Here is a 26,533-nt window from a genome sequence, read left to right as displayed (position 1 = left end):
TTTCTTCTTTATTCTGCGCCCTTGAAGGACGTTTCTTCTTTATTCTGCGCCCTTGAAGGACGTTTCTTCTTTATTCTGCGCCCTTGAAGGACGTTTCTTCTTTATTCTGCGCCCTTGAAGGACGTTTCTTCTTTATTCTGCGCCCTTGAAGGACGTTTCTTCTTTATTCTGCGCCCTTGAAGGACGTTTCTTCTTTATTCTGCGCCCTTGAAGGACGTTTCTTCTTTATTCTGCGCCCTTGAAGGACGTTTCTTCTTTATTCTGCGCCCTTGAAGGACGTTTCTTCTTTATTCTGCGCCCTTGAAGGACGTTTCTTCTTTATTCTGCGCCCTTGAAGGACGTTTCTTCTTTATTCTGCGCCCTTGAAGGACGTTTCTTCTTTATTCTGCGCCCTTGAAGGACGTTTCTTCTTTATTCTGCGCCCTTGAAGGACGTTTCTTCTTTATTCTGCGCCCTTGAAGGACGTTTCTTCTTTATTCTGCGCCCTTGAAGGACGTTTCTTCTTTATTCTGCGCCCTTGAAGGACGTTTCTTCTTTATTCTGCGCCCTTGAAGGACGTTTCTTCTTTATTCTGCGCCCTTGAAGGACGTTTCTTCTTTATTCTGCGCCCTTGAAGGACGTTTCTTCTTTATTCTGCGCCCTTGAAGGACGTTTCTTCTTTATTCTGCGCCCTTGAAGGACGTTTCTTCTTTATTCTGCGCCCTTGAAGGACGTTTCTTCTTTATTCTGCGCCCTTGAAGGACGTTTCTTCTTTATTCTGCGCCCTTGAAGGACGTTTCTTCTTTATTCTGCGCCCTTGAAGGACGTTTCTTCTTTATTCTGCGCCCTTGAAGGACGTTTCTTCTTTATTCTGCGCCCTTGAAGGACGTTTCTTCTTTATTCTGCGCCCTTGAAGGACGTTTCTTCTTTATTCTGCGCCCTTGAAGGACGTTTCTTCTTTATTCTGCGCCCTTGAAGGACGTTTCTTCTTTATTCTGCGCCCTTGAAGGACGTTTCTTCTTTATTCTGCGCCCTTGAAGGACGTTTCTTCTTTATTCTGCGCCCTTGAAGGACGTTTCTTCTTTATTCTGCGCCCTTGAAGGACGTTTCTTCTTTATTCTGCGCCCTTGAAGGACGTTTCTTCTTTATTCTGCGCCCTTGAAGGACGTTTCTTCTTTATTCTGCGCCCTTGAAGGACGTTTCTTCTTTATTCTGCGCCCTTGAAGGACGTTTCTTCTTTATTCTGCGCCCTTGAAGGACGTTTCTTCTTTATTCTGCGCCCTTGAAGGACGTTTCTTCTTTATTCTGCGCCCTTGAAGGACGTTTCTTCTTTATTCTGCGCCCTTGAAGGACGTTTCTTCTTTATTCTGCGCCCTTGAAGGACGTTTCTTCTTTATTCTGCGCCCTTGAAGGACGTTTCTTCTTTATTCTGCGCCCTTGAAGGACGTTTCTTCTTTATTCTGCGCCCTTGAAGGACGTTTCTTCTTTATTCTGCGCCCTTGAAGGACGTTTCTTCTTTATTCTGCGCCCTTGAAGGACGTTTCTTCTTTATTCTGCGCCCTTGAAGGACGTTTCTTCTTTATTCTGCGCCCTTGAAGGACGTTTCTTCTTTATTCTGCGCCCTTGAAGGACGTTTCTTCTTTATTCTGCGCCCTTGAAGGACGTTTCTTCTTTATTCTGCGCCCTTGAAGGACGTTTCTTCTTTATTCTGCGCCCTTGAAGGACGTTTCTTCTTTATTCTGCGCCCTTGAAGGACGTTTCTTCTTTATTCTGCGCCCTTGAAGGACGTTTCTTCTTTATTCTGCGCCCTTGAAGGACATTTATCCTACACCTTTTAAGGAAGGTTTCTTCTTTATTCTGCGCCCTTTAAAGAAGGCTTATTCTTTACACTCACACCCTTTAAGGAAGGTTTATTCTTCATTTTATGCCCTTTAAGGACATTTATTATTTATTCTACACCTTTTAAGGAAAGCTTATTCTTTATCCTACACTCTTTAAGGGAGGTTTATTCCTTATTCTATGCCCCTTAAGCAAGGTTTATTCTTTATTCTGCGCCCCTTAAGGACGTTTATTCTTTATTCTGTGCCCCTTAAGGACGTTTATTTTGTATCCTACACCCTTTAAGGGTGTTTGTTCTTTAGCCTACGCCCTTTTCGGACATCTATTTTTTATTTTGCGCCCTTTACGGACGTTTATTCTGTATTCTGCGCCCTTTAAGGACGTATATACTTTATCCTACGTCCTTTAAGGACATTTATTCTGTATCCTACGCCCTTTAAGGACATATATACTTTATCCTACGCCCTTTAAGGACGTATATACTGTATCCTACGCCCCTTAAGGACGTATATTCTATATCCCACGCCCCTTAAGGACGTATATTCTATATCCTACGCCCCTTAAGGACGTATATTCTATATCCTACGCCCCTTAAGGACGTATATTCTATATCCTACGCCCTTTAAGGACGTATATTCTATATCCTACGCCCTTTAAGGACGTATATTCTTTACTCTGCGCCCTTTCAGCAAGGTTTACTGCTTTACGGCGCGCCGTTTCTCTCCTCCTCGGGCTGCTGGAAGATGGCCCGGCCGTCACCTTACCTCTGTCCCCGCTCACCTCGCTGCTCGGCCCCGCGCGAGAGGTTTAACGTCAAGCACCGGGGGCAGCTGCCGGCCCCGCGGGGCGGAGGCACTCACCGTCCAGCCTGAGGTATTTGAATCCACGGTAAGCAAAATAATCTTCCATGATGGTCATGAGAGAGGTCATCTGGCAGAAGAGCAGCACCTTGTGGTTGGTGGCTCGCAGCTTGGGGAGGATTCTGTCTAGGAGCTCAAATTTGCCCGAGGCACGGTACAAATCCAGTCTGGGAGGGAAGAGAAGATGGGAATGAGGACGTGGAACAGAGCAGTTGAGGCGGAAGGGACTACGGAGACCACCGAGCCCCGCTGCCTGGCCACGGTGGGGCTGACCAGACGTTAAAGCGTGTTGCTGAGGGCACTGCCCGCGTTTTTCTTCCTCGCTGCCAGCTTGGGCCATCGGCCTCCTCGCCAGAAGCCCGCTCAGTACTAAAACCTCCTCCTCCTCCTCCTCCCCTGAGGGTTATCAGCGCTGCGAGATCCCTGATCGCGCTGGTGAGCCACAAATCCCTCTGCTGGGACTCGAAAAAAGCGCACTTACCCTTGCACGATACCTCCAGTGAACCCCAAGTGCTCGGAAAAGGATTCCTGCAAACGGAAAGCAAAGTCAGAAACCAGCCTGGCACACAGATAAACGAGAAATCCACGGTCCTGGAGCTGCCCTAAAAGAGAACCGGCCCTCGGGGCCCGGAGGATTGCTGACGGCTTGGGTCCCACGCACAAAATGTGCGGGACCGGGGCGATGTGAAGAGCTCCGCGTGGTGTCAGACAGCAGCAGCACCCTCACAGCATGGGGAGTCTGATCCAGAGGGCTCAGCCTGGCCCCCCCAGCTCACTGGTTTTAGGCGATACTGCTTCAGTGAGCTCATCTGAATGAATTCGGATTGTTTTGGGTGGCGCAAAACGTCCTGAAGTGAACCTGAACCTGCCCAGCGCCGCGTGGCTGCCGAGCAGCCGGGCCCTACGCCGAGGATTTCGGTGCCCTGTCCCGACACGGCGACAGAGCCGTGCGCTCCTCTGCTCCTCGCACCGCCCGGCCGATTTGGCAGGGGCAGAGCAGTTCCTGCGAGTCCCCCGAGCGTATGACCACTGCCCGCCGGGCACCGCGTTACCTCGATGTGCTGGAACATGTAGGGGTGGTTGCAGATCTTCCTCAGCTGCATGATGGTGTTCATCAAGGTTTTTGTCCCGCCTTTACCCTGCGCCAAGAGGGAAACCCAAGTGAATTTCGGGGTTCTGCCCATCCACGTGGCCGGGAGGAGCCCCCTGGAGCACTCAGAGCTCCCAGCCCCGAGGTTTTGGCACCGCTCTCCCCATCAGCACGAGGCGAAACTCAAGGTTTTAGGACAAATATTGAAGTCCCCTCGAGGAACCCAAGGAGCAAAGGCTGCTGAAGAGCCGGCGGCTCGAGGGGAGCAGGGAGCTGAAGAGGTGAGTGGAAGGAGAAGGAATTTTTCGCCTTCAGCTTTTGGTTCAGACCAAAGGGTCTTTTTTTATTCGTTTCTTTGCAGGGAATTGCCACTTGGCTGGCTGAGAGCCTGTCGGTGGCCGCTGCGGGTGTCCTGGCAGGCAGCAGGCGCAGCACCGTGCCCAGCGCACCCTCGGGACGCTGCTGGCAGCGCGAGGAGCTCACAATGGGCCAAATTCAGCCCGGCGAGCCGCTCAGGAATCCCTAAATTCCTGATGAAGGCGCCTCCTGCTGTCCTCAGGGACAGCGGGCACGCAGAGGGGCTGCCCTCATCCCCGGGGCGTTTCGCCAGCCCCTTTCCAGCAGCGGAGGAACCCGGGCAAACCTTTTTGTCCTTCTCGGAGCCGTCGGTGAGGAGCACGCCCTTGGCCTGCATGTGCCTGTAGAGCACCCTCTGCAGGGCCGACATGTCGCACTTGATCACGTACTCCACCTGCAAGGAGCGAGGAGAGGCCGTCAGCCCCGCGAGGCGCAGCGGGACGCCGAATCCCTCCGCGCCCCGGCACCGAGCCACCCGCTTCGGGAGCCTGGGGGCAACCCCAAGTCACCCAAACCGCTGCATGGGGCGAGTTAACCCAGCCCAAACTCCTTGTGGAGGTGAAGAAACCGCTCGCACTGGCAGAGAGGAGGAGGAGGAGGAGGAGGAGGGCAATTACCTTCTCGGGCAGCTGAGCTTCCACTTCCTTCTTCAGCCTTCGCAGCAGGAAGGGGCGCAGCACTTTGTGTAAGCGCCTGATGATCAGGATGGTTTCCTCTTCGTTCAGGTCCACCTGCGCCGCGAGCCAGAACAGAAAGCATCACTCAGGGACCCGCGAAATCCCCCTCCTCAGAACAGAAAGCGTCACTCAGCGCCCCGTGAAATCCCCCCCCACAGCTCCTCGAAGGCTGCACGAGCCCCGGGGTCGGGGCGAAGCGAGGAACCGCTCCGCACGTGCTGTACTGGGAATCTCCTGGGGGTCCGAGCCCCCCTGTGGGGGTTTTGCTCCCAGTTTCAGCCCGCTCCTCTCCTCTCCCCCTGGCCGTCTGATAGCCCGCCCTGCCGAAAGCTGCCGCGATTCAGGAGGAGTCGCCTCCAAGGCGGCGAGGCAGCAGCACTGAAAGCGGCCTCGCCACTCAGATCCGTGCTGCCGGGACCCAGGCAGCTCCTCGAGCACCCGATTAACGCTCGGTGCTTAGCCCACCACCGAACCCCCTCCCCAAAACCCCCCCAATTTACAGCGGGACACTTGGGAGTGGGAAGCAAGAGGCTCTGGGAGCGGTTATAAAAAAATAGAACCGGGCGCAACGCCCGCACCTTCTCCCCCGTCATGGCAAAGGGGGCGTTGAACCACTGCTCGAAGGTGCTGCAGCTCTTGAAGATGGTCGGCAGGAGGAAGTTGAGCAGGGCCCAGAGCTCCGGGAGCTTGTTCTGCAGCGGGGTGCCCGTCAGCAGCAGGCGGCGCGGGGCCACGTAGTGCGTGTTGAGGACCTGGGTGAGCTTGCAGTGGTGGTTCTTCATCCTGTGGCCCTCGTCCACGATCATGTACTTCCAGCGGATCTGCGGGACGGCAGGAGCGTGAGCGAGCGGATCGGGGCCGCTGCAGCTCCGCCGAGCTCCGGCTGCGGCTGGAGAATGGCCCCAAGGCCTTCAGGAGCGGTCGCAGCTAGCCAGGACCATGAAAACCCCCCTCGAATTTCTCTTTATTCTCTTAGCTGCTGCCTGGAAACCTCTCCCGGCAGCAGGGCTTTGCGTCTCCGGCTCAGAGATGGAAAAGGAAGGAGTGGGGAAAAAGGGAGAAGGCTAAAAGACAAGAGACGGACAACAGCTTGGGGGATTTCAGTATTTCTCAGGCTTTTTGGCCCGTAGCCTCCTTTAACCCTTCACAAGGAGGAGGGAACAGAGATGACAGCTCCCTTCAAAGCCTCGCCAAGGCAAGGAAGATGCCTCGGCTCCGTTACGTTTGACAAACTGGTGAATTTTTACCATTTTTACAAGCCAGACCCCGGTCACCTGGTGCTGCAGAACTAAATCAGGAGTTAAACCTGTAAATCTGAGGTTCTGACACATCGTCTGTAGATTAAACCTCTTAATTTGAGGTTCTGACACATTGTCTGTACATTAAACCTCCTAATTTGAGGTTCTGACGCATTGTCTGTACATTAAACCTCCTAATTTGAGGTTTTGACACATTGTCTGTAGACTAAATCTCCTAATTTGAGGTTCTGATGCATTGTCTGTAGATTAAACCTCTTAATTTGAGGTTCTGACACATTGTCTGTATTTAAACCTCCTCATTTGAGGTTCTGATGCATCGTCTGTGTTCTCTTGAAACGCCACAACTCTCCAAACCCCGGGGGAGCCTAAAACATTCCAGCGTCACCCTCCGGCTCGCTGCCACGTGCAGCAGAAGCCCTCTGGCACTCAGCTGGGGCAGCAGCGCAGCGACGATCCGGTACAGATTTTAACAGCTAGTCACTGTAAGTCCCGTGACTTCCTTTTTTTTTTTTTTAAAAAAAAAAGAAAAAGGCCAGTTTGCTGTGTCAGGGGATGCGGAGTGTCCACTCTCGGGCTGCTCGGGGTGAGGAGCAGCTCCTTTCCTCCTGCCACGCGATAACAGGAGGGAAGGAAAAAAATCTGGGGTCCCACTCAGGCCATAAGCTCTGCCAGACACAGACCAGCAGGGTGCAGAATCAGCCCCGCCAGAGCCCAGCGGGGGAGCTGCCAGGACTCACCTTGGCGAGGATGTGCTTGTCTTTGATGATGTACTCGTACGTCGTGAGCAGGACGTTGAATTTCCCGCTGCGGAGCTGAGGTACAAACGCCCGTCTTGCTGCCGGGGAGCCCTGCAGGGGGAATTTCCAAGAGAAATGTTAAGGCAGGATCCACGTCCTGGGAAAAGGGAGAGCCACGAAGTCCTGGAAAAAGGGAGAGCCACGAAGTCCTGGAAAAAGGGAGAGCCACAAAGTCCTGGAAAAAGGGAGAGCCACAAAGTCCTGGAAAAAGGGAGAGCCACAAAGTCCTGGAAAAAGGGAGAGCCACAAAGTCCTGGAAAAAGGGAGGTGGTGGGAGAAGCTGTTATCGACGTGGGACGACGTTCCGGTAGCAGAAGGGCGGTCGGGCGGGAGCGTCCGCGCAGCCAGCAGCAGCTGGCTTCCTTCTGGCATTAAGGAACAAAAACCAGATAGGGGTTTCGTTTTCAGCGCCGGGGAAGCGTCCCCGATCCCTCTGGATAATGGCAGCGTTGTTCTGCTGGGGAGGAAAACGCGCGCTGGCATCCGAGGAATCCTCACAAAGCAGCCGGGCGCAAAAACAAAAGCCTCTACTTGCCTTGTAGGAGACCTTCACCACAGAAGGAGCCCATTTGTCAAACTCGTACGCCCAATTCGACAGGGTTCTGGAGGAAAAAAAAAAAAAGGAAAAAGGAAGGGTAAAAACCGGCCCTCAGAGGAGGGAAAGTCACAGGGCAGAGGCCTGGGAGCAGGTTTCTGCGCCTGCCAGGCCGGGACGGGGCGGTGAACGGGCGCTTACGAGAGAGGTACTATGATGAGGAAGGGGCCGTTGATCCGCTTGTGCTCCATGAGGTATGTGATTAAAGCGATGGTCTGGATTGTTTTGCCCAGACCCATCTCGTCTGCCAGGATGCCGTTCAGGTTGTTGTTGTACAAGGACACCAGCCACTCCAAGCCCTTGATCTGCGGGGGGGGGGGGGGGGGAAAGGAGAGAAGAGGGGGTGAAAAAAAACCCCAACGCGACGCAGCAGGGACGTGCCAGCAGCCCGAGCCCCCCACCTCCACCTCAGCGTGCAGCCGGGCTCCCCAAGCACCATTAAGGATCTCATTAAATTATTTAAAACCACCGGCGCTGACGAATTCCTCCCCTCTCAGCACTGCGGGCGCAGGAGAGCTGACGTTCTTTGTTTTCAGCGAATTGTTTCGACGCCAAGGACGGGCGCCGGCTCTGCCCTCGGCTCCCCCTCCTCCTCCCCGGAGCCCAAAATCAACCCCAAACCTCGGCGCCTCCTCCCCAAACCTCCCCGAACCTCACCTGGTACTGCTTGAGGACGCCGTTGACCATCAGCGTGGACTGCTTGTCCACCCTCTCGGTGACGGCGTGGGCCACGGCGTAGTAGGACTGCAGGCCCCTGGCCAGCGCCTGCGACACACCGTACTCGTCGTCCACGTCCTGCTTGGCGTTCCTAGGGAGCGGGAGAGGCGCCGAGATGAGGACGGCGACCCCATGGGAAGAGGGGGGGGTGACAAATCCCCCGGGGAGGCGAATTTTCCCAAGCACGGGCCAAATTAGCTCTCGTTAACGGAGGGATTTGGGATCGGAGCCGCCGCCGTCCCCCCCCCCGAGCCCCGCGGAGGGGCGACGCTCACTCGATAATGTGCCGGGCGTCCACCTCCGACACGTCGTCGCTGTCGGGGTCGGGGATCTTCTTCTTCTCCTCCACGGGCAGCGCCGGCTGAGCGGGCTGCGGCTGCTCCTCCTCTTCCTCCTGCAGGGACACGGGGTGCTGAGCACCAGGCTGCTGCCCCGGGGGGGTGCAGGCAGCAGGAACCCCCCCGCGGGAGCAGCCACCAGCCCTGAAAACCGCGTGGGGAACCCACCGAGAATGGGCGGGCAGCCGCTGATAAGAGACAGGCCAGCGGTGGACGGACTGAACCCGCCCGTCTTTTGTTTGGTTATTTATTTATTTTAAACACAGATTTTTTTCAGTTTGTTCCCCAATAAACTCATCAGGGAACTTTGTCTGAGCCGCCTGGCACGGAACCACGCCGGGAAGGTGATTTTGAGGCGAGCTCCGGGTGGCACGCTGCGTCTACAGCTGCTTCCGATTCCCCCGAACATTTAAAATACGAAAGCACAAAGGGCTGCTGGCATTTCTCCTTACCTCCTCCTCCTCCTCTGACCCACTTTCTTCGCTGTCAGATCTCGGAGCTACCTCATACCTAATTAAACACAAATATTAATATTTCATTGCCAATCTGCTGCCAGCAGCACTGCGCACAAAGCACGAGCCCAGCCCGGTTCCGGAAACCTTCGCGTTAGGGCTTGGCTTTTGTTATTCCTATTATTTATTTTTTTAAACAAAACGCTTATTCCTTCATTCTTTCCTCCCTCAGTGCGTGCCCAGGACCACCCGCGCCACCGTCCCACCTCATTTTAGCAACTGAGCCCCTTTGGGACCCCCCCTTCCTGGCCGGAACCCCTTTGGGACCCCCCCCTTCCCGGCCGGAGCCCCTTTGGGACCCCCCCTTCCTGGCCGGAGCCCCTTTGGGACCCCCAATTCCCAGCCAGAGCCCCTTTGGGACCCCCAATTCCCAGCCGGAGCCCCTTTGGGACCCCCCCTTCCTGGCCGGAGCCCCTTTGGGACCCCCAATTCCCAGCCAGAGCCCCGCTGCTCCCCGCAGTTCCCAAGCTCAGGGCTTTGGGCTCGCACCAAGCCTCCGGTCCCAACCCCAAGAGCCCACGGGGCAGGGGGGGGACGAAACCACAAACCCCGGTGTGAATTCGGGGCCACGCCGCCCCCAAATTAACCCTCCCCCCCCGGGACTCACCCGGGGTTCATTTCCAGCCAGGCCTCCAGCTGCCCCGCTTTGGGGGCGTCGGTGCCGGTGAGGATCTTGCCGCTCTCCACGTGGATCACTTTCACGGGGAGGTCGCTCATCTGGCTCGTCTCGTCCAGAGGCTGAGGAAGCCAAAAAAAAATAAAAGGTGAGGCTGCTGTTATTTTCCTGCCCCGGAGCAGAGCCGGCGTTTCCTTCGTCCGCTGCTCCGAGCGAGCCCGCTACGGCACCGCCGCGGCTGGGCAACGGAGCGGGTCGAACACGGCTTCCGCCAGGAGCAGGCAGAGCTGGAAGGCTGACCGCGTTCGGCACGAGGATCATTTCAAAATCGGTTTGCAAAACCCATCCCCACGTGGGGAGGCGCCTCCAGACGCCAGGCATCGTTCCCCCGGGACCGATTCATTCGAAGCGTTAAAGGAAAGCCCTGCTGCGGGACCATTTCGTTCAAAAATCTCAAAGAGGAGCCCTGCTGCAGGACCGTTTTCCTTCGAAATGCCAAAGGAAAGCCCGGCTGCAGGGCCATTTCCTTCAAAAACTCAAAGAGAAGCCCTGCCGCAGGATCATTTCGTTCAAAATCTCAAAGAGGAGCCCTGCTGCTCACAAGGGATTTTGCCAAGTCCTCAGCACGTCCCATTTCAAGTCCCATTTTCCGCCCCGGGCGTTGCGCCGAGCTACGAATCCCTTGGAGGTGTTTTTACGGCTTCACCCGAGCGTGCTCTGCGATTTCGCGTGCGTTCATCCCCACCGCGCAGGCCCGGGGGGAACCTTCAGCCCGTGGGGGGCACGCAGGCAGAACCCCGAGCGCAGCGGGGGCAAGAAGCCCCCCACGTTTTGGGGCAGAGCGAGGCGGCGTGGATCCTAACCCCAGCTGGCCAGCCGCAGCTCCCCCGGGGGGGACACCACGCTCCCAGATGCCCTAAAAACCGACCCGCCCTCCCCTCCAGCAGGGTCAGAGCCTGCCCCACAGCTCTGCGCCGCCCTTTTAGGGCTGATTTATGTCGGAGGCGGTCAGAGGGCTCTCTCTCTGTCCATCCTGGCGCGCGTTTTGTTTCGGGAAGCCCCGGTTCGGCCACCCGCCCGGGCGCCGCAGCCGGCTCCCAGCACCAGGAGGATCCAGGGGTGCTGGATCCCGCACCTGGCAGAGCAAGGAGCGAGTCCCCGGGCTCACCTCGCCGTCCGGCCCGATGGCGGGGGTCTGCCCTTCTGCGTTCTCTGCCTTCTGGAAGAGAAGAGGGAGACGGCCGTTAGCGACCTGGCACGGGGGGGAGCAACGGAACCGGAGCCCCCAACACCCACGGGGGTCGTGCGGCCGCCCCGGTGCGAGCAGAGAAGGGGGGAAGGCGAGCACGCGGAGCCAGGGCGGCTCAGCCGCAGCGTGGTTTGGAGCTGAATTCCTGCCCCAAACGCCCCCTGCTTCAGCCCGACCCCGCCGGCGCTCGCCTCCCTGCCAGCTCACCTTCTTCTTCTTCTTCTTCTTCTTCTCCTTGGCCACCTGGGCGGCCTTGTGCTGCCGCACCAGCTCCGTCAGGTTGGCCACGTACTCGTCCGTCTGCTGCAGCAGGTAGGCCAGCCGCTTGTCCTTCTTCTGGTCGATCAGCTTGCGGTACCCCTCCTCATCCTCAGCCTGGGGAAGGGCAGGGATTCAGCGCCCCGCCGCCCGGAGGAGCCCACGGGGGGGTTCCTCCCCCCCCCAGAGCGCTCCCCGGCAGAGCCTCACCATCAAGCGGCGCATCCGCTCCTTCTCGATCCTCTCGTTCTCCTTCTTCTGCTCGCGCTCGGTGTTGGCGTGGTAGGTGGCCACCGCCTTGGTGAGCTTCTGGATCTTGCCCGTGACGGAGCGGTGGTACTCCTTGAAGTCCTTGGCGTGCTGGAGGATGCTGTTGAGGTATTCCTGCGGGGAGAGGAACAACAACGGGAGCGTTGAGAGAGGCGCATCGAGTCCTCTGAAGCCGTCGGTCCGACGCCGCGCGCTTAGCGAGGCCGATTCCTCTAATATTCACTACAAATCTTCCTCTTTTTGGCGCAATCCCCTTAAAAAAAAAGGGAGGGAATGCCCTAAAACTTTATTTTCCCTGAATTTTATTTCCCTAAAAGGGTCCAGCGGAGGGCCACAAAGATGACACAGGGCCTGGAGCATCTTTCCTGTGGGGAAAGGCCGAGAGACCTGGGGCTGGTCAGCCCGGAGAAGAGAAGACTGAGGGGGGATCTCATCGACGTGGATAAATACCGGAGGTGTGGGAGACAGAGGGACTTGGCCAACCTCTTTTCAGTGCTCTGTGGGGACGGGACAAGGGGCAACGGCCACAAAACGGAGCCCGGGAAGTTCCGCACCAACACGCGGAAGAACTTCTTTCCGGTGAGGGTAACGGAGCGCTGGGACAGGCTGCCCAGGGAGGTTTTGGGGTCTCCTTCTCTGGAGATATCCCAGGCCCATCCGGACGCCTCCCTGGGCAGCCTGCTCTAGGGAACCCGCTTTGGCAGGGGGGCTGGACCCGAAGATCTTCCGAGGTCCCTTCCAACCCCTTCGATTCCGTGTAAAATACCCCTCCCGGTGCACTCCGGGCACCCGGCCCCCCCCGGCGCGGCGCCCGCGGAAGGCGCCGGGCCCCACCTGGTGCTTCTGGCGCCGCTTCCGCTCCTGCTCGATCTTCTGCTGCTTCTCCAGCTTCTCGGTGATGCGAGCCTCGCGCAGCGACTGCCGCTTGCTGCGCTTGTAGGCCTTGGCGTTCAGGGCCGTCTCCAGGGCCGTGTCCCGCCGCATGCACACCACCACTTCCTGACGCAGCTTTCGGGGGGAAGATTAGTTTTTTTTTTTTGTTTTTTTTAAGGGGAATCGGCTCCCGGCTCCCCCTCGCAGCCGGTCCCCCCCTGGCAGACCACGTACCTGTCTCTGGAAGTTGAGCAGCCGCAGCGCTTTGAGCTCGATGGTCGCTTTGGTTCTCAGGTCGCCGGCCAGGGAGCCGGGAAGGTTTTCCAGCTCCTGGATCCGGTGAGCGATGCGAGCCTGCAGCCTGCGGGGGGGAACGAGACGGGATTTAGGGACACGGGGCAGCAAAGCGACCTTGGGCACGCGCTTTTAGGCCTCTCCTGACGAGGCTGGCAGATACGACTCCGATTTATTGGGGCTTTATCTCGGGTGAGACGGAGAGGCCCTAGAGGGGATGCTTGGGGTCTATCCTAAAATGTGGTGGGGCTCCCTGGAAACGCTAAAACGTGGTGGGGCTCCCTGGGAACCCTAACATGTGGTGGACCCCTCTGGAAACCCCAACGTGTGGTGGAGCTCCCTGGAAACCCTAAAACATGGTGGAGCTCCCTGGAAACCCCAAAACGTGGTGGACCCCTCTGGAAACCCCAACGTGTAGTGGAGCTCCCTGGAAACCCCAAAACGTGGTGGACCCCTCTGGAAACCCTAACATGGCGTGGAGCTCTGGAAACCCTAAAACGTGGTGGAGCTCCCTGGAAACCCTAAAATGTGGTGGAGCTCCCTGGAAACCCTAAAATGTGGTGGAGCTCTAGAAACCCCAAAACGTGGTGGGGCTCCCTGGGAACCCTAACGTGTAGTGGGGCTCCCTGGAAACCCCAAAACGTGGGGGAGCTCCCTGGGAACCCTAAAACGTGGGGGAGCCCTCTGGAAACCCCAACGTGTGGTGGAGCTCCCTGGAAACCCTAACGTGTGGTGGGGCTCTGGAAACCCCAAAACCTGGTGGGGCTCTGGAAACCCCAAAACCTGGTGGGGCTCCTTGGGAACCCCAAAACCTGGTGGGGCTCCCTGGGAACCCTAACATGGCGTAGGGCTCCCTGGGAACCCTAAAATGTGGTGGAGCTCCCTGGAAACCCTAAAAAGTGGTGGAGCTCCCTGGAAACCCCAAAACGTGGTGGGGCTCCCTGGGAACCCCAAAACGTGGTGGGGCTCCCTGGGAACCCCAAAACGTGCTGGAGCTCCCTGGAAACCCCAAAACGTGGTGGGGCTCCCTGGAAACCCCAAAACGTGCTGGAGCTCCCTGGAAACCCCAAAACGTGGTGGGGCTCCCTGGAAACCCCAAAACGTGGTGGGGCTCCCTGGAAACCCCAAAACGTGGTGGGGCTCCCTGGAAACCCTAAAATGTGGTGGGGCTCCCTGGAAACCCCAAAACCTGGTGGGGCTCCCTGGGAACCCTAACATGGCGTGGAGCTCTGGAAACCCTAAAACGTGGTGGAGCTCCCTGGAAACCCCAAAACATGGTGGGGCTCCCTGGAAACCCTAAAAAGCGGTGGGGCTCCCTGGAAACCCCAAAACGTGGTGGAGCTCCCCGGAAAGCCAGAGGCTCCGTGTGAAGCCTCAGGAGCCCCGAGGCCACCAACCCCCCCGGTGTCCCCGCACACCTCTGCACCTCCCGCGTCAGGAGGAGGCAAAAACACCACGGAATCGCCGTGGCGCCCCCCCGGGAGGCCAAACCCCCCCCGCGGGAAGCGAGGGGGGAGCCCTACCTGTACTCCCTCTCCTGCAGGATCTCCACGGGGTCGAGCCCCCGGGGTTTCTGGATGGGGGTGATGCGGTTCTGCTTCTGGTGCAGCTGCACCATGGGGGCCGGCTGCGCCGGCTGCCCCGGGGACTGCGTCTGGGGCGGCATCACGGGGGAGGCGGCGGGGGGCACGGCCGGGGGTGCCGGGGAGGGCCGGCCGGTCGGCTGGGGGGGGATCAGCTTCTGAGGTGTGCTGGTGGGGGCTGCAGCATTCGCCAGTGGGCCTGGGGGGGGGGGAAAAAGAAGGGGGAGAGGTCAGGGAACGAGCCGGGATGAATTAACCACCCCCCTCGGGGTCCCCTCCCGCGCGAGGGGCAGCGGCGGGGCGCGCGCAGGGCCCGGCGGCGGAGCAGCTCGGTGAATTCTGCCCCTGTCACACGTCACCGGGCCCTAAAATTACGTTTTTTTGGCCACCCGAAGCCTCCCCACCCAAGGGGGGGCGTTAAACTCAGAGCAGCCGGCCCCAAAAGCACGCGGAATGGTCAAGAAGAAGAACAAGGTGGAATCTGGGGGGGCAAGGGGGCTCCTTGGGGGGTCACAGGAGCCGCTCAGGGGGTCACAGGAGCCCCTTGGGGCTGGCAGAGGGCTGTGCCCCCCCCCGCGGGTCGCTTCGTTAACCGCCGGCCCCTAATGAGCCCTCGGTTCCGGCAGCGTTTCGGAGGCGGCTGCGCTCTCACCTTCAGGCCAGGGCTTGGGGGGGCCGCCCGGGGGCTGCCCAGGCATTCCTGGGGGAACTCCTGAGGGTCCGGGAGGGGGCATGTTGGGCCCTCCTATACCTGCAGAGAGCCAGAAACACACAAAAAAAGGGAAAGGGGAGGAAAAAAAACAGGTTAGGATTTCCGTCTCTGTGCGTTTATGGGGAGCAAAGCTCGTCCTGCTGCTCCCGGGGAAATTAAACCCCGGGGGGGTCAGGAGTGGTGCTGGGGGGGGTGAATGAAGCCCCCCGAGAGCTAACGGCCGCAATGGGGAGCAGAAAACCCAACCCAAGGGAGGGGGCACGTTGGGCCCTCCTCCACCTGCAGAGAGGGTCAGAAACACACAAAAAAAGGGAAAGGGGAGGAAAAAACACGTTAAGATTTCCATCTCTGTGTTTATGGGGAGCAAAGCTCATCCTGCTGCTCCCGGAGAGCCCGAGGCGGAGCAGGATGGGGAAACTAAACCCCGGGGGGGTCAGAAGTGGTGCTGGGGGGGATGAATTAAGCCCCCTGAGAGCTAACGGCCGCGATGGGGAGCAGAAAACCCAACCCAAGGGAGGGGGTACGTTGGGCCCTCCTCCACCTGCAGAGAGGGTCAGAAATACACAAAAAAAGGGAAAGGGGAGGAAAAAACAGGTTAGGATTTCTGTCTCTGTGCGTTTATGGGGAGCAAAGCTCAGCCTGCTGCTCCCGGAGAGCCTGAGGTGAATCAGGATGGGGAAATTAAACCCTGGGGGGTCAGAAGTGGTGCTGGGGGGGGTGAACGAAGCCCCCCGAGAGCTAACGGCCGCGATGAGGAGCAGCAAACCCACCGCGGGGGCGAACCCGAGCCCGAAGCGGGGTCCCGGGAGGGGACACGGGGGGGGGGTTGCCGCGAGGCGGGCTCACCGTGAGGTCTGCTGTAGTTTGGAGGCGTCGGTCCCGGTCCGGGCCCTTGCACCGGCCCCGCGGCGGCCACGGAGGGTGGAGGTAGCGTGGGCAGCTGCTGCTGCATGCCGGGCAGCGGCCGTTTGCCCTGCACGGCCATCTGGAGGTGCTCGGGGAGGGGCTGGCCCCGGGCCAGCATCTTGTAGGCCATGATCTGGGCCCGCAGCTGGTGCAGCTGGTTCTGGTTGAAGGGGGTCGGCCCCCGGTTCTGCTGGCCCAGGGCCTGCGGGTCGGCGCCGTCCAGCGGGACCCCCGCGGGGCCGGAGGGCAGCGGCGGGGCGGAGGCCGGGCCATTGGCGGGCACCGGGCTCGAGGCGTGCTCCGAGCCCCCCAGGGGAGAGGGGTAACCTGGGAGGAGAGGGGGATGTTATACGGGGTTGGGGGGTTGTACAAAAAGGGGGGCGAAAGGCGTGGAGAGGGGGGAAAAAGGCACGGAGATGGGGGGGCAAAAGGTGGGAGGAGGGGGGGGCAAAAGGCACGGAAAGGGGGGCAAGAAGCGGGAGGAGGGGGGGCAAAAGGCAGGAGAGAAGGGGGGCAGAAGCCATGAGAATGGGGGGCAAAAGGCGGGGGGGGGCAAAAACCATGAGAAGAGGGACAGAAGCCATGAGAATGGGGGGCAAAAGGCACGGAAAGGGGGGGGCAAAAGGTGGGAGAGAAGGGGGGGGCAAAAGGCGGGGGGAGGGGGGGGCAAAAGGCGGGAGGAAGGGGGGGCAAAAGGTGGGGGGGGCAAAAGGCGGGAGAGGAGAGGGGCAAGGCACGGAAAGGGGGGCAAAAGGCATGGAACGGGGGGGGCAAAAGGCAGGAGGAGGGGGGCAGAAGCCATGAGAATGGGGTCAAAAGGTGGGAGGAGGGGGGAAAAAGGCATGGAAAAGGGGGTCAAAAGGCAGGAGAGGAGGGGCAGAAGCCATGAGAATGGGGGGCAAAAGGCACGGAAAGGGGGGGGGGCAGCAGGCACGGAAAGGGGGGGGGGCAGCAGGCACGGAAAGGGGGGGGGCAGCAGGCACGGAAAGGGGGGGGGGCAGCAGGCACGGAAAGGGGGGGGGGCAGCAGGCACGGAAAGGGGGGGGGGCAGCAGGCACGGAAAGGGGGGGGGCAGCAGGCACGGAAAGGGGGGGGCAAAAGGCGAGAGGAGGGGGGGCAAAAAGGGCTGACTGACGGTCCCTTCCACCCCCCAGGAAAGGCGGCTTTGCCCTTTTCTGCGGGTTTTCACCCCGAAACCCACCTTGCGAGTGCTGGTCCATGGGGCTGGGGGGGGGCCCCATGCCCGCGTGCCCGCCGGGCCGCAGCCCCATGCCCTTCATCTGGCCGTAGCGCGGGTCGTCGGCGATGCCCTTCTCGTGCATCGAGTCCATGGGCTGCAGGGGAGAAGAACGGGCCCTAAATCCTCCCCCGAGGAACGAAACCGAAGAGTTTTGCCCCAAAACACGGCAGCCGTGCCGCCCCGGGAGGTCGGAGGGTCGCGGCATGGATCCAAGGTCCTCGAAACCGAGGTTTTTCCGCCAGAAAAAGCCCCCAGGGCGTCCCCGATCCCCCCCCAAAAAAGGGACAGAAACCCCCAGGGCGTCCCTGATCCCCCTAAGAAAGGGGACAGAAACCCCCTGGTTGTCCCCAAGCAAGGGGATGGAAACCCCCAGGCCATCCCTGATCCCCCCCAAAAAGGGGACAGAACCCCCCAGGGCACCCCTGATCCCCCCAAAAAGGGGATGGAAGCCCCTAGGGCAACCCCAATCCCCCCTAAAAGGGGATGGAAGCCCCCAGGGCACCCCTGATCCCCCCAAAAAGGGGATGGAAGCCCCCAGGGCATCCCTGATCCCAAAAACAAGGGGATGGAAGCCCCCAGGGCATCCCTGTTCCCCCCAAAAAAGGGGATGGAAGCCCCCAGGGCATCCCTGTTCCTCCCAAAAAAGGGGATGGAAGCCCCCAGGGGAACCCCAAACCCCCCCAAAAAGGGGATGGAAGCCCCCAGGGTGTCCCTGATCCCCCAAAAAAGGGATGAAAACCCCCAGGGCAACCCCAATCCCCCCCCAAAAGGGGATGGAAACCCCCAGGGTGTCCCTGATCACCCAAAAAAGGGACAGAAACCCCCAGGGCGTCCCTGATCCCAAAAACAAGAGCATGGAAGCCCCCAGGGTGTCCCCCATACCCCCAAAAAACAGGATTGAAGCCCCTAGGACATCCCCAATCCCCCCCCCCCCCAAAAAAAAGGGCACAGAGCCCCTCCCCGGGGCCGCCCCCTCACCTTGTGCATCTGGTGCATGTTGTCCTGAGCGTAGGGCCCGGGCCCTTGGGGCGGCAGCGGGTGCCCGGCCGAGGGGGGGCCGGGGCTGGGCCCCATCATGCTGTGAGCGGAACCGGGCGAGGGGCCGGGGCTGGGGCCCAGCATCGCGCCCGGCGAGGGGCCCGGGCCCGGCGAGGGACCCGGTCGCGGCGTGCCGCCCATCGGAGGGTCCGGGGTGGACATGGTCAGCGGGGGCCTGCCGCGGAAGAAATGGCGTTAAGGGGGGGGGGTGGCGTGGCCCCGCTAACGAGGCTGGGCATCGTTAGGCAGCGGGGGAGCCCCGGGGAGCGCCCGGGGATTTGGCACACGGGGAGCGAAATCGATTTAAGTTGGTCCCAGGCACGTTGAGCTCCCCCCCACCCCCAAAAATCTGCGCTCAGGGCCGAATCGGCCGCTTTAGGCGCGGGGGGGGGATGCAAACGCAGGAGCCGAGGAGGCAGGGACGCCCTCCGGCCGCTCTCACGCCGCTCCCGGCCCCGGTGGAGCGAGAATTTCCCGTTGGGGGCATGGAGGATTTCCCCCCGGGTGCAGGGCAGCGGGGAAAAGCGGGCGCCCGGCCCCGCGGCGCACCTGGAAACGCGTGGGGTGGGCGAGGAGAGAGCCCAAAACGGGACCGATCTCACCCAAACGGGACCGCCCCGCCCCAAAAAAGGACTAGTATACCCCAAAACGGGACCGATAACCCCCAAAACGGGACTGATCCACCCCAAAATGGGACTGATCTGCCCCAAAACGGGACCGATCCGCCCCAAAATGGGACTGATATCCCCCAAAATGGGGCCGATCCGCCCCAAAACGGGACCAATATCCCCAAAACGGGGCTGATCTGCCCCAAAACGGGACCAATATCCCCAAAACGGGGCTGATCCGCCCCAAAACGGGACTGATCTCACCCAAACAGGACTGATCCCCACACGTAGAGCAACCTGCGCCCCTCCCGCAGCCCCAAATGGGACTGATTCCACCCAAACGGGACCGATCTGCCCCAAAATGGGACTGATATCCCCTAAAACGGGACCGATCCACCCCAAAATGGGACCAACCTGCCCCAAAACGGGACCAATATCCCCCAAACGGGACCGATCTGCCCCAAAACGGGACCGATATCCCCCAAAATGGGACCAATCCACCCCAAAACGGGACCAAACCCTGCAAGTAGAGCAGCCTGGGCCCCTCCTGCAGCCCCAAAATGGGACCAATCTCCCCCCAGATGGGACCGATTTCCCCCAAAATGGGACCGATCCTTACAAGTAGAGCAGCCTGCATCCCTCCTGCAGCTCCAAAACAGGACTGATCCCCCCAAATAGGACCAATCTCCCCCAAAAGGGGACAGATCGGCCCCAAAACGGGACCCATTTCCCTCAAAACAGGACCGATCTGCCCCAAAACGGGACTGATATCCCCCAAAATGGGACCGATCTGCCCCAGAACGGGACCAATCTGCCCCAAAACGGAACCCATTTCCCCCAAAATGGGACCGATCTGCCCCAAAATGGGACCCATTTCCCCCAAAACGGGACCAATCTGCCCCAAAATGGGACTGATATCCCCCAAAATGGGACCCATTTTCCCCAAAACGGGACTGATATCCCCCAAAACGGGACCCATTTTCCCCAAAACGGGACCGATCTGCCCCAAAACGGGACTGATATCCCCCAAAATGGGACCCATTTTCCCCAAAACGGGACTGATATCCCCCAAAATGGGACCCATTTCCCCCAAAACGGGACCCATCTGCCCCAAAACGGGATTAAGCCCCAAGCTGAACCGAGCCGGCCGCGCTGACTTCCCCTTACCACGAGGTTTTGGGGAACAGAAAGGGGAACGGGCAGGGGTTTGCTTCGCAGGGCCGGGCCCGGAGCCCCCCTCGTTAGGGACTAATTACAGCGGGGGGCGGTGAGGGGGGGGTTCTCCACTTAAAAACGGGGCTCCCGAGGGTCCTGAGCTCCGTGGTCGTCACCCCGAGGGGGCAGAGCGGGAGGGTTGGCCCCCGCGGGACGAACTGGGGACAGTCCTGCGGGATTCGGGTCCGAGGGGGCTGTTAAAATCCTAATTAACACCCTCGTTAGCCGTTAAAGCTCAGGACCAAGGGCGCAGGAACGACAGCTGCCTGCCGGCGCGAGGCCGGGCGGCTCCGTTTGGGGTAATTTGGGCAGTTTGCGGGTGTTTGGGTGCGCGTTTTTGTTTGCGCGTGGGAAAGCCACGAGGTTTTGGGGGAGCTCGGGCGGTTTTGGGGGCGCTCGGAGCTTTACGGGCGCCCCCGAGGTCAGCCCGGTGGCAAATCGCTCGTGGGGACGCAAATCCTACGTATTTTCCCCCAAAATTCCCTTTCCCACTTGTTTTCCCCCCCCCCAGAGGACAGCACGTACCTACGGGCATGGAGCTCCCCGAAATCCGCTGGGGCTGGGGGCGGCCGAGGCCTCGGGGGGAGCCGTCAGCGCAGCGCTGCGGGGAAAGGAGGGTTTGGGGGGGGCTAATTAGCGGGGTGGGGGGTTAATTAGGGGGGAATTAGCACTGACAGCCCCCCCGGGGTCGTTAAGGAGATGGGAACTTCGCCGGCGTCTGCGCAGAAACGCGGCTCGTGGCTCGGTTAGAGAGAAAACAGGGGGGGGTGGGGGTAATTAATTCCTTGATTGCAGGGGGGGGAAACGCTGCCTTAATTACTCGACCTCATTTGGGCCAGGGCAGCTCGCTCCCTTCCCCCATTAACGAGGGTTTCAGCCCAGTTTCCTCCCACTAACGAGGGTTTCCAGCCTGTTTTCCCCCACTAACGAGGGGTTTCAGCCCAGCTTCCCCCATTAACGAGGGTTTCAGCCCAGCTTCCCCCATTAACGAGGGTTTCAGCCCAGCTTCCCCCATTAACGAGGGTTTCAGCCCAGCTTCCCCCATTAACGAGGGTTTCAGCCCAGCTTCCCCCCATTAACGAGGGTTTCAGCCCAGTTTCCCCCCATTAACGAGGGTTTCAGCCCAGTTTCCCCCATTAACGAGGGTTTCCAGCCCAGTTTCCCCCATTAACGAGGGTTTCCAGCCCAGTTTCCCCCATTAACGAGGGTTTCCAGCCCAGTTTCCCCCTATTAACGAGGGTTTCCAGCCCAGTTTCCCCCATTAACGAGGGTTTCCAGCCCAGTTTCCCCCATTAACGAGGGTTTCCAGCCCAGTTTCCCCCATTAACGAGGGTTTCAGCCCAGTTTCCCCCATTAACGAGGGTTTCAGCCCAGTTTCCCCCATTAACGAGGGTTTCAGCCCAGTTTCCCCCATTAACGAGGGGTTTCAGCCCAGTTTCCCCCATTAACGAGGGGTTTCAGCCCGTTTTCCCCCATTAATGAGGGTTTTCACCCCATTTTTCCCTACTAATGAGGGTTTTCAGTCAATTCCCCCTATTAACGAGGGTTTCAGCCCAGTTTCCCCCTATTAACGAGGGTTTCAGCCCAGCTTCCCCCATTAACGAGGGTTTCAGCCCAGTTTCCCCCTATTAACGAGGGTTTCAGCCCAGCTTCCCCCATTAACGAGGGTTTCAGCCCAGTTTCCCCCTATTAACGAGGGTTTCCAGCCCAGTTTCCCCCCGTTAATGAGGGTTTTCACCCCATTTTTCCCTACTAATGAGGGTTTTCAGTCAATTCTCCTCTATTAACGAGGGTTTCAGCCCAGTTTCCCCCATTAACGAGGGGTTTCAGCCCAGTTTCCCCCATTAACGAGGGGTTTCAGCCCGTTTTCCCCCATTAATGAGGGTTTTCACCCCATTTTTCCCTACTAATGAGGGTTTTCAGTCAATTCCCCCTATTAACGAGGGTTTCAGCCCAGTTTCCCCCTATTAACGAGGGTTTCAGCCCAGCTTCCCCCATTAACGAGGGTTTCAGCCCAGTTTCCCCCTATTAACGAGGGTTTCAGCCCAGCTTCCCCCATTAACGAGGGTTTCAGCCCAGTTTCCCCCTATTAACGAGGGTTTCCAGCCCAGTTTCCCCCCGTTAATGAGGGTTTTCACCCCATTTTTCCCTACTAATGAGGGTTTTCAGTCAATTCTCCTCTATTAACGAGGGTTTCAGCCCAGTTTCCCCATTAACGAGGGTTTTCACCCCATTTTTCCCTACTAATGAAGGTTTTCAGCCCATTTTTCCCTATTAAATGAGGGTTTCAGCCCATTTTTCCCTATTAATGAGAGTTTCAGCCCATTTCCCCCTATTAATGAGGGTTTCAGCCCATTTCCCCCTATTAATGAGGGTTTCAGCCCATTTTTCCCTATTAATGAGGGTTTCAGCCCATTTTTCCCTACTAATGAGGGTTTCAGCCCATTTCCCCCTACTAATGAGGGTTTCAGCCCATTTTTCCCTATTAATGAGGATTTCAGCCCATTTTTCCATGGTGTAACACCGGGGGAGACACCTGCGGTCACCGAGCGCGAGGAGCACGCTCGCGGTTCGTGGCCTCACACCAAATTTAGCCGAATTTGCAGCTTTTTGGGCAAAAAAAATAAAGAAAACGGGCAAAAAGCCCCCGGGGAACGGCAGGAAGGGGGCGATGTGGTGCCCAGTTGGGGTAATTTGTTATTTTGTTTGTTTTTTTTACCGTTTCTGGTGTTTTTTAATTAAAAAAATCACCGCTGTGGTGCTGAGGGGGGTGTCTGGGGGGGCTCGGTGCGTGCTTTGTATGAGCGCTAACGAGCAGGGAGCTAATGAGGGGGGGGGGGGCGAGGGCTGAAAGGGATGGAGCGAGCTGCCCCCCCCTCCCCAGGGCACAAACCCGCAGGAAATGGAAGAAAGAAGAAAAAAAAATACCAATAATTTTGGAGGATTGGAGGGAGGTGGTCCTGGGGGTCCGCAGCTGAGGCAGAGACCCCAAAATGGGGGGGGCGCCACCCCAAAACCTGAGGGGGGGGGGCAGGGAAGCGGCACCCTCCTGAAGGGCGGGCAAAGCCCGGGTGGGAAGGATCCGGCCCCGGGGGAGCGCCCACAAAGAGAAACGGTGATGGGGGGGGAAATAGGGGGGGCACAGAGCTGGGGGGGGCACCGCAGAGCCCCAAAAAGCTGCTGTGGGGTAGAGGGGAGATGGAAGGGGGGGGGGGGGGGGAAGGGAGGTGAACGGGGGGGGATGGGGCTGAGAAGGGGGAAGGGGGGGGGTCTGGGAAACGCGGGGGGGGGTCTGGGAAACGGGGGGATGGGGTTGAACACTGGGGGGGGTGGAGGAGGAAGACGGGGGGGGGAATCCGGGGAGGTTGCGGGGCACAAAGGGGGGGGTGGGGGGGCACAAAGGGGATGGGGGTGGGGCAGGGAACCAAGATGGGGGGGGTGAAATAAGGTGGGAAAACAAAGGGGGGCACAAAGGTGGGGGGGGCAGAAAGGGGGGTGGGGACAAAGGGGAGGGCAGAAGGGGGGGGCAGAGACGGGGGGGGGGGGGGGAACCAAGATGGGGGGCATGGGGGGGACACAAAGGGGGCGGGGGGGTGAAGAGGGGGCAGAAGGGAGGGGGCATGAAGGGGGGGGGCCGGAAAGGGGGGGAGCCAAGATGGGGGGCATGGGGGAGACACGAAGCGGGGGGGCACAAAGACTGGGGGTGAAGAGGTGGCACAAAGAGGGGGGGGGCACGAAGGTGGGGGAGCCAAGATAGGGGGCGGGGGGGGGGGGCACGAAGATAGGGGAGCACGAAGATGGGGGGGTGAAGAGAAGGCACAAAGGGGGGGGCAGAAAGGAGGGGGGGAGCCAAGATGGGGACATGGGGGGGGGGGCACGAGGGAGGGGGGGGCCACGAAAATGGGGGGTAGAAAGGGGAGGGCAGAAAGAGGGGGGCACGGGGGGTGTAGCAGGAAGGGGGGGGGCGAAGAGGAGGCACAAAGGGGGCTGGGAGCGGGTTGGGGGGGGCACAAGGGGGGGGGGAAGGGGCAGCTCCCCCGCCCCCCCCAACAATGGGCAGCGCGGCCTGCGGCGCCGTGACCCTCGCGGGCCGCCGTACCCCCCCCCAGCCCCCCTCGCCCCCCCCAGCCCCCCTCCCGTCCCCCCCGAACCCCCCCCCCGGCCCCTCACCGCCGCCGTCGCCGCCCGCGGGCCCCATCCCCGCGGCCCGCCCGGAACAAAGGAGCCGCCGCCGCCGCCGCCGTGTGAGGAGCGTCGGGGACGCGCCCCCGCCTCCCCCCTTCCTCCTCCTCCTCCTCCTCCTCCTCCTCTCCCCTCACGGGCACGCGCGCGCCCAGTGCGCGTGCGCGCCGCCTCGCGCGCCCCCTGCCGACCAATGGCGAGGCGGCCGGCCCGCGCCTCCCGCCAATCGGGGCAGGGCGCGGGGGGCGCGCGCTGGCCCCTCCTCCCCCCTCCCCTCTCATCGCTGAGCCGGCCAATAGGAGGAGGTTGAGGCAAAGGAAGGCCCGCCCCTCCCCGCCCGCCCGCCCAATAGGGAGGCCGCTCTCCGGCTCGCCTCCGCCCGTCCGTCTCCCCGCCGCGGCCAATGGGGTGAGGCGGAGGGGGCCGGGGGGCGGGGGGCGCGTGCCTCGCGCCTCGTGCGCGCGCCGAGGGCGCCAACGGCTCCGCTGCGCCCCCTCCCCTCCCCGGCGCGCGCATGCGCAATGGCGGAGCCACTGCGGCGAAGGGAGGGGGGAGGGGGGGCTGTGGGGGGAGGGGGCTGGGAGATGGGGGCCGTGAGGGGGGCTGGGGGGGGGCTGTGAGGGGAAGGGGGTCTGGGGGGACCTGGGGAGGGGGCTGAGGGGAAGGGGGCCGAGGGGAAAGGACCCTGAGGGGAAGGGGCCCTGGGACGGGGCCTGGGGGGCTGGGGTCTGTGGGGGGCCCTGGGACGGGGTCTGTAAGCCCAGCACAACCCACGCAGGGAGCGCGATTTGCCCCCCAAAACGATGCTTTTTGGTTCAACAAATCAATCGTGAATAACCGTGGTGAAAGCCCGGCGTCGCCGCCAGGCAGAAAACTTCAGCGCCGCTCCCGGGAGAGGCCGGGGCGGACGCGGGTTTGGGGAGGAAACGCAGCTGTTTGGGCAAAGTCTGTGGGAAAAGCAGGAGCGCCGCGTCCCAGCGGGGCCAGCCGAGGGTCACGGCCAGCCAAAAAACGCTTTTTTTTCCCCTCGTTTTCCATCAAAAGCTTTGCTGCGCATCAAACGGCGCCCGGGGAAAGCCGCCTTGGCACAAAATCCTCGTTTTTCTCCTCATTTTCCTACCCAGGCACCGACGGACCTGCGTCGCCTCCTCGAGGAGCCGCTTCGGGCACTGCCGTCGCCTGTCCCGGCCTCGTGTCAAAAAACCCCAAATATGTAAAATCCCCCCCAAAAATACCCCACGGCACCGCTTCCTAACGGGCCCGGCGAGGAACAATTAAGCCCGGCAGCAACGGACTCGTGTTCTTTGGCACCAGCCCCTGCCCGGCTCTAATTAGCAGCGTTATTAATTAAGCAGAGCCGTGTCCGCCCCACGCGTTCCCCCAAAAATGCCAAATTCCATTTTTTCGCCCTCTTTTTTGCCTACCGGCGCTTAATTACGACGGGCGCTGCGGTCTCCATGGCGACGAGACCTCGTTAAACCCAGCTCGTTTGGAGAACGGAAAACCCTAAAAAAAAACCAAAAAACCCTAAACCCCCCCAAACCCACCTGAGCGCCGCGGGGGGTGCGCCACAATCGCCAGATTCACCAAAATCCCCCCAAAACGCGCTGCGGCCACGCCGGTGAGGCCGGTGAGGCAAAACCCCGCAACACCGGGGCCTTTTGGGGTGGTTTTAGCCGATTTTTTAAGGCAATTAAATGCTGCCCGTCCTGCCCCTGAGGATTTGGGGAGAAAAATGGAAAAAAAGTGGAAAAATATAAAAAATAAAAGCATTCAAATACGTAAATAAAGAAATAAAACCTCCCGGTTGCGCACGCAGCTCCACGGAAAACCCCGAGCATGGTGCAGCGATAAATAATTCATGGCGGCTTAATTAATGAACGGTTAATCGATAATTAGGAGCGGCCGCGCGGCGTTAACCCGGGGCCGGCAGCGGCACCTCGGGCAGACGGGAGGAAAAGGGAAAGGAGGAAAAATTGCGAAAAATGGGGATTGTGGGGATTTGGGGTGGGACGGGCATAACGGGGAGAGCGTGGAGTCGGTGACGTCAAAGCGGCTAAAAAATTAAGTAAATAAATAAAGATAAAAGTGGGGGGATCAAAAATGGGGACGTGGAGTGGGGCTGGCCCCAAAATGGGGTAAAACGGAGTCGCTTTGGTGACATGAAAGTGGTTAAAAACAAAAATATGGACTTGGGGGGATTAAAAATGGGGGTAAGGAAAGGGGCGTGGAGTTGGGGTGGCTCCAAAATGGGGTAAAACGGAGTGGATTTGGTGAGATCAAAATGGCTAAAAAATAAAAATACGGAGTTGGGGGGATTAAAAATGGGGGTAAGGAAAGGGGCGTGGAGTTGGGGTGGCCCCAAAATGGGGTAAAACGGAGCGGATTTGGCGAACGGCGCAGGGACAAAAGAGCACGCCTTTGGGGCGAATTTGAGGCGATTGGGGCAAAAGGGCGCGGATTTGGGGG

General features: G+C 59.7%; 1 protein-coding gene across 9 annotated transcripts in view; it reads right to left on the bottom strand.

Annotated features, from left to right (window-relative positions):
* LOC310888475 (transcription activator BRG1) overlaps positions 1 to 24,222 on the bottom strand; it is a 33,984-nt gene extending 9,762 nt beyond the window's left edge. For 8 of the 9 annotated variants that reach the window (XM_083815192.1, XM_083815195.1, XM_083815196.1 and 5 more), the window contains exons 1-25: positions 24,053 to 24,222; positions 20,408 to 20,483; positions 18,000 to 18,234; positions 16,983 to 17,115; positions 15,722 to 16,108; positions 14,816 to 14,914; positions 14,104 to 14,362; positions 12,521 to 12,647; positions 12,248 to 12,421; positions 11,354 to 11,527; positions 11,093 to 11,260; positions 10,805 to 10,855; positions 9,628 to 9,758; positions 8,961 to 9,018; positions 8,446 to 8,564; positions 8,111 to 8,261; positions 7,595 to 7,758; positions 7,394 to 7,460; positions 6,799 to 6,909; positions 5,381 to 5,623; positions 4,743 to 4,856; positions 4,412 to 4,519; positions 3,731 to 3,817; positions 3,160 to 3,206; positions 2,679 to 2,845 (exon numbers count right to left, since the gene is read on the bottom strand). In XM_083815192.1, the coding sequence (XP_083671318.1) occupies positions 2,679 to 2,845; positions 3,160 to 3,206; positions 3,731 to 3,817; positions 4,412 to 4,519; positions 4,743 to 4,856; positions 5,381 to 5,623; positions 6,799 to 6,909; positions 7,394 to 7,460; positions 7,595 to 7,758; positions 8,111 to 8,261; positions 8,446 to 8,564; positions 8,961 to 9,018; positions 9,628 to 9,758; positions 10,805 to 10,855; positions 11,093 to 11,260; positions 11,354 to 11,527; positions 12,248 to 12,421; positions 12,521 to 12,647; positions 14,104 to 14,362; positions 14,816 to 14,914; positions 15,722 to 16,108; positions 16,983 to 17,115; positions 18,000 to 18,221 (3,361 nt within the window). In that variant the 5' untranslated portion in view covers positions 18,222 to 18,234; positions 20,408 to 20,483; positions 24,053 to 24,222. The remainder of the gene's footprint in view (positions 1 to 2,678; positions 2,846 to 3,159; positions 3,207 to 3,730; positions 3,818 to 4,411; positions 4,520 to 4,742; positions 4,857 to 5,380; positions 5,624 to 6,798; positions 6,910 to 7,393; positions 7,461 to 7,594; positions 7,759 to 8,110; positions 8,262 to 8,445; positions 8,565 to 8,960; positions 9,019 to 9,627; positions 9,759 to 10,804; positions 10,856 to 11,092; positions 11,261 to 11,353; positions 11,528 to 12,247; positions 12,422 to 12,520; positions 12,648 to 14,103; positions 14,363 to 14,815; positions 14,915 to 15,721; positions 16,109 to 16,982; positions 17,116 to 17,999; positions 18,235 to 20,407; positions 20,484 to 24,052) is intronic. The other variant, XM_083815194.1, reaches the window with a different exon arrangement.
* Positions 24,223 to 26,533: the final 2,311 nt, after the last annotated feature.

The sequence above is a fragment of the Anser anser genome (genome assembly GCF_964211835.1).
Source record: "Anser anser genome assembly, chromosome: 35".
Taxonomy (NCBI): Eukaryota; Metazoa; Chordata; class Aves; order Anseriformes; family Anatidae; genus Anser; species Anser anser.
Note: the sequence above shows the minus strand (reverse complement) of the source record. Positions and strands in the feature narration are given on the sequence as shown.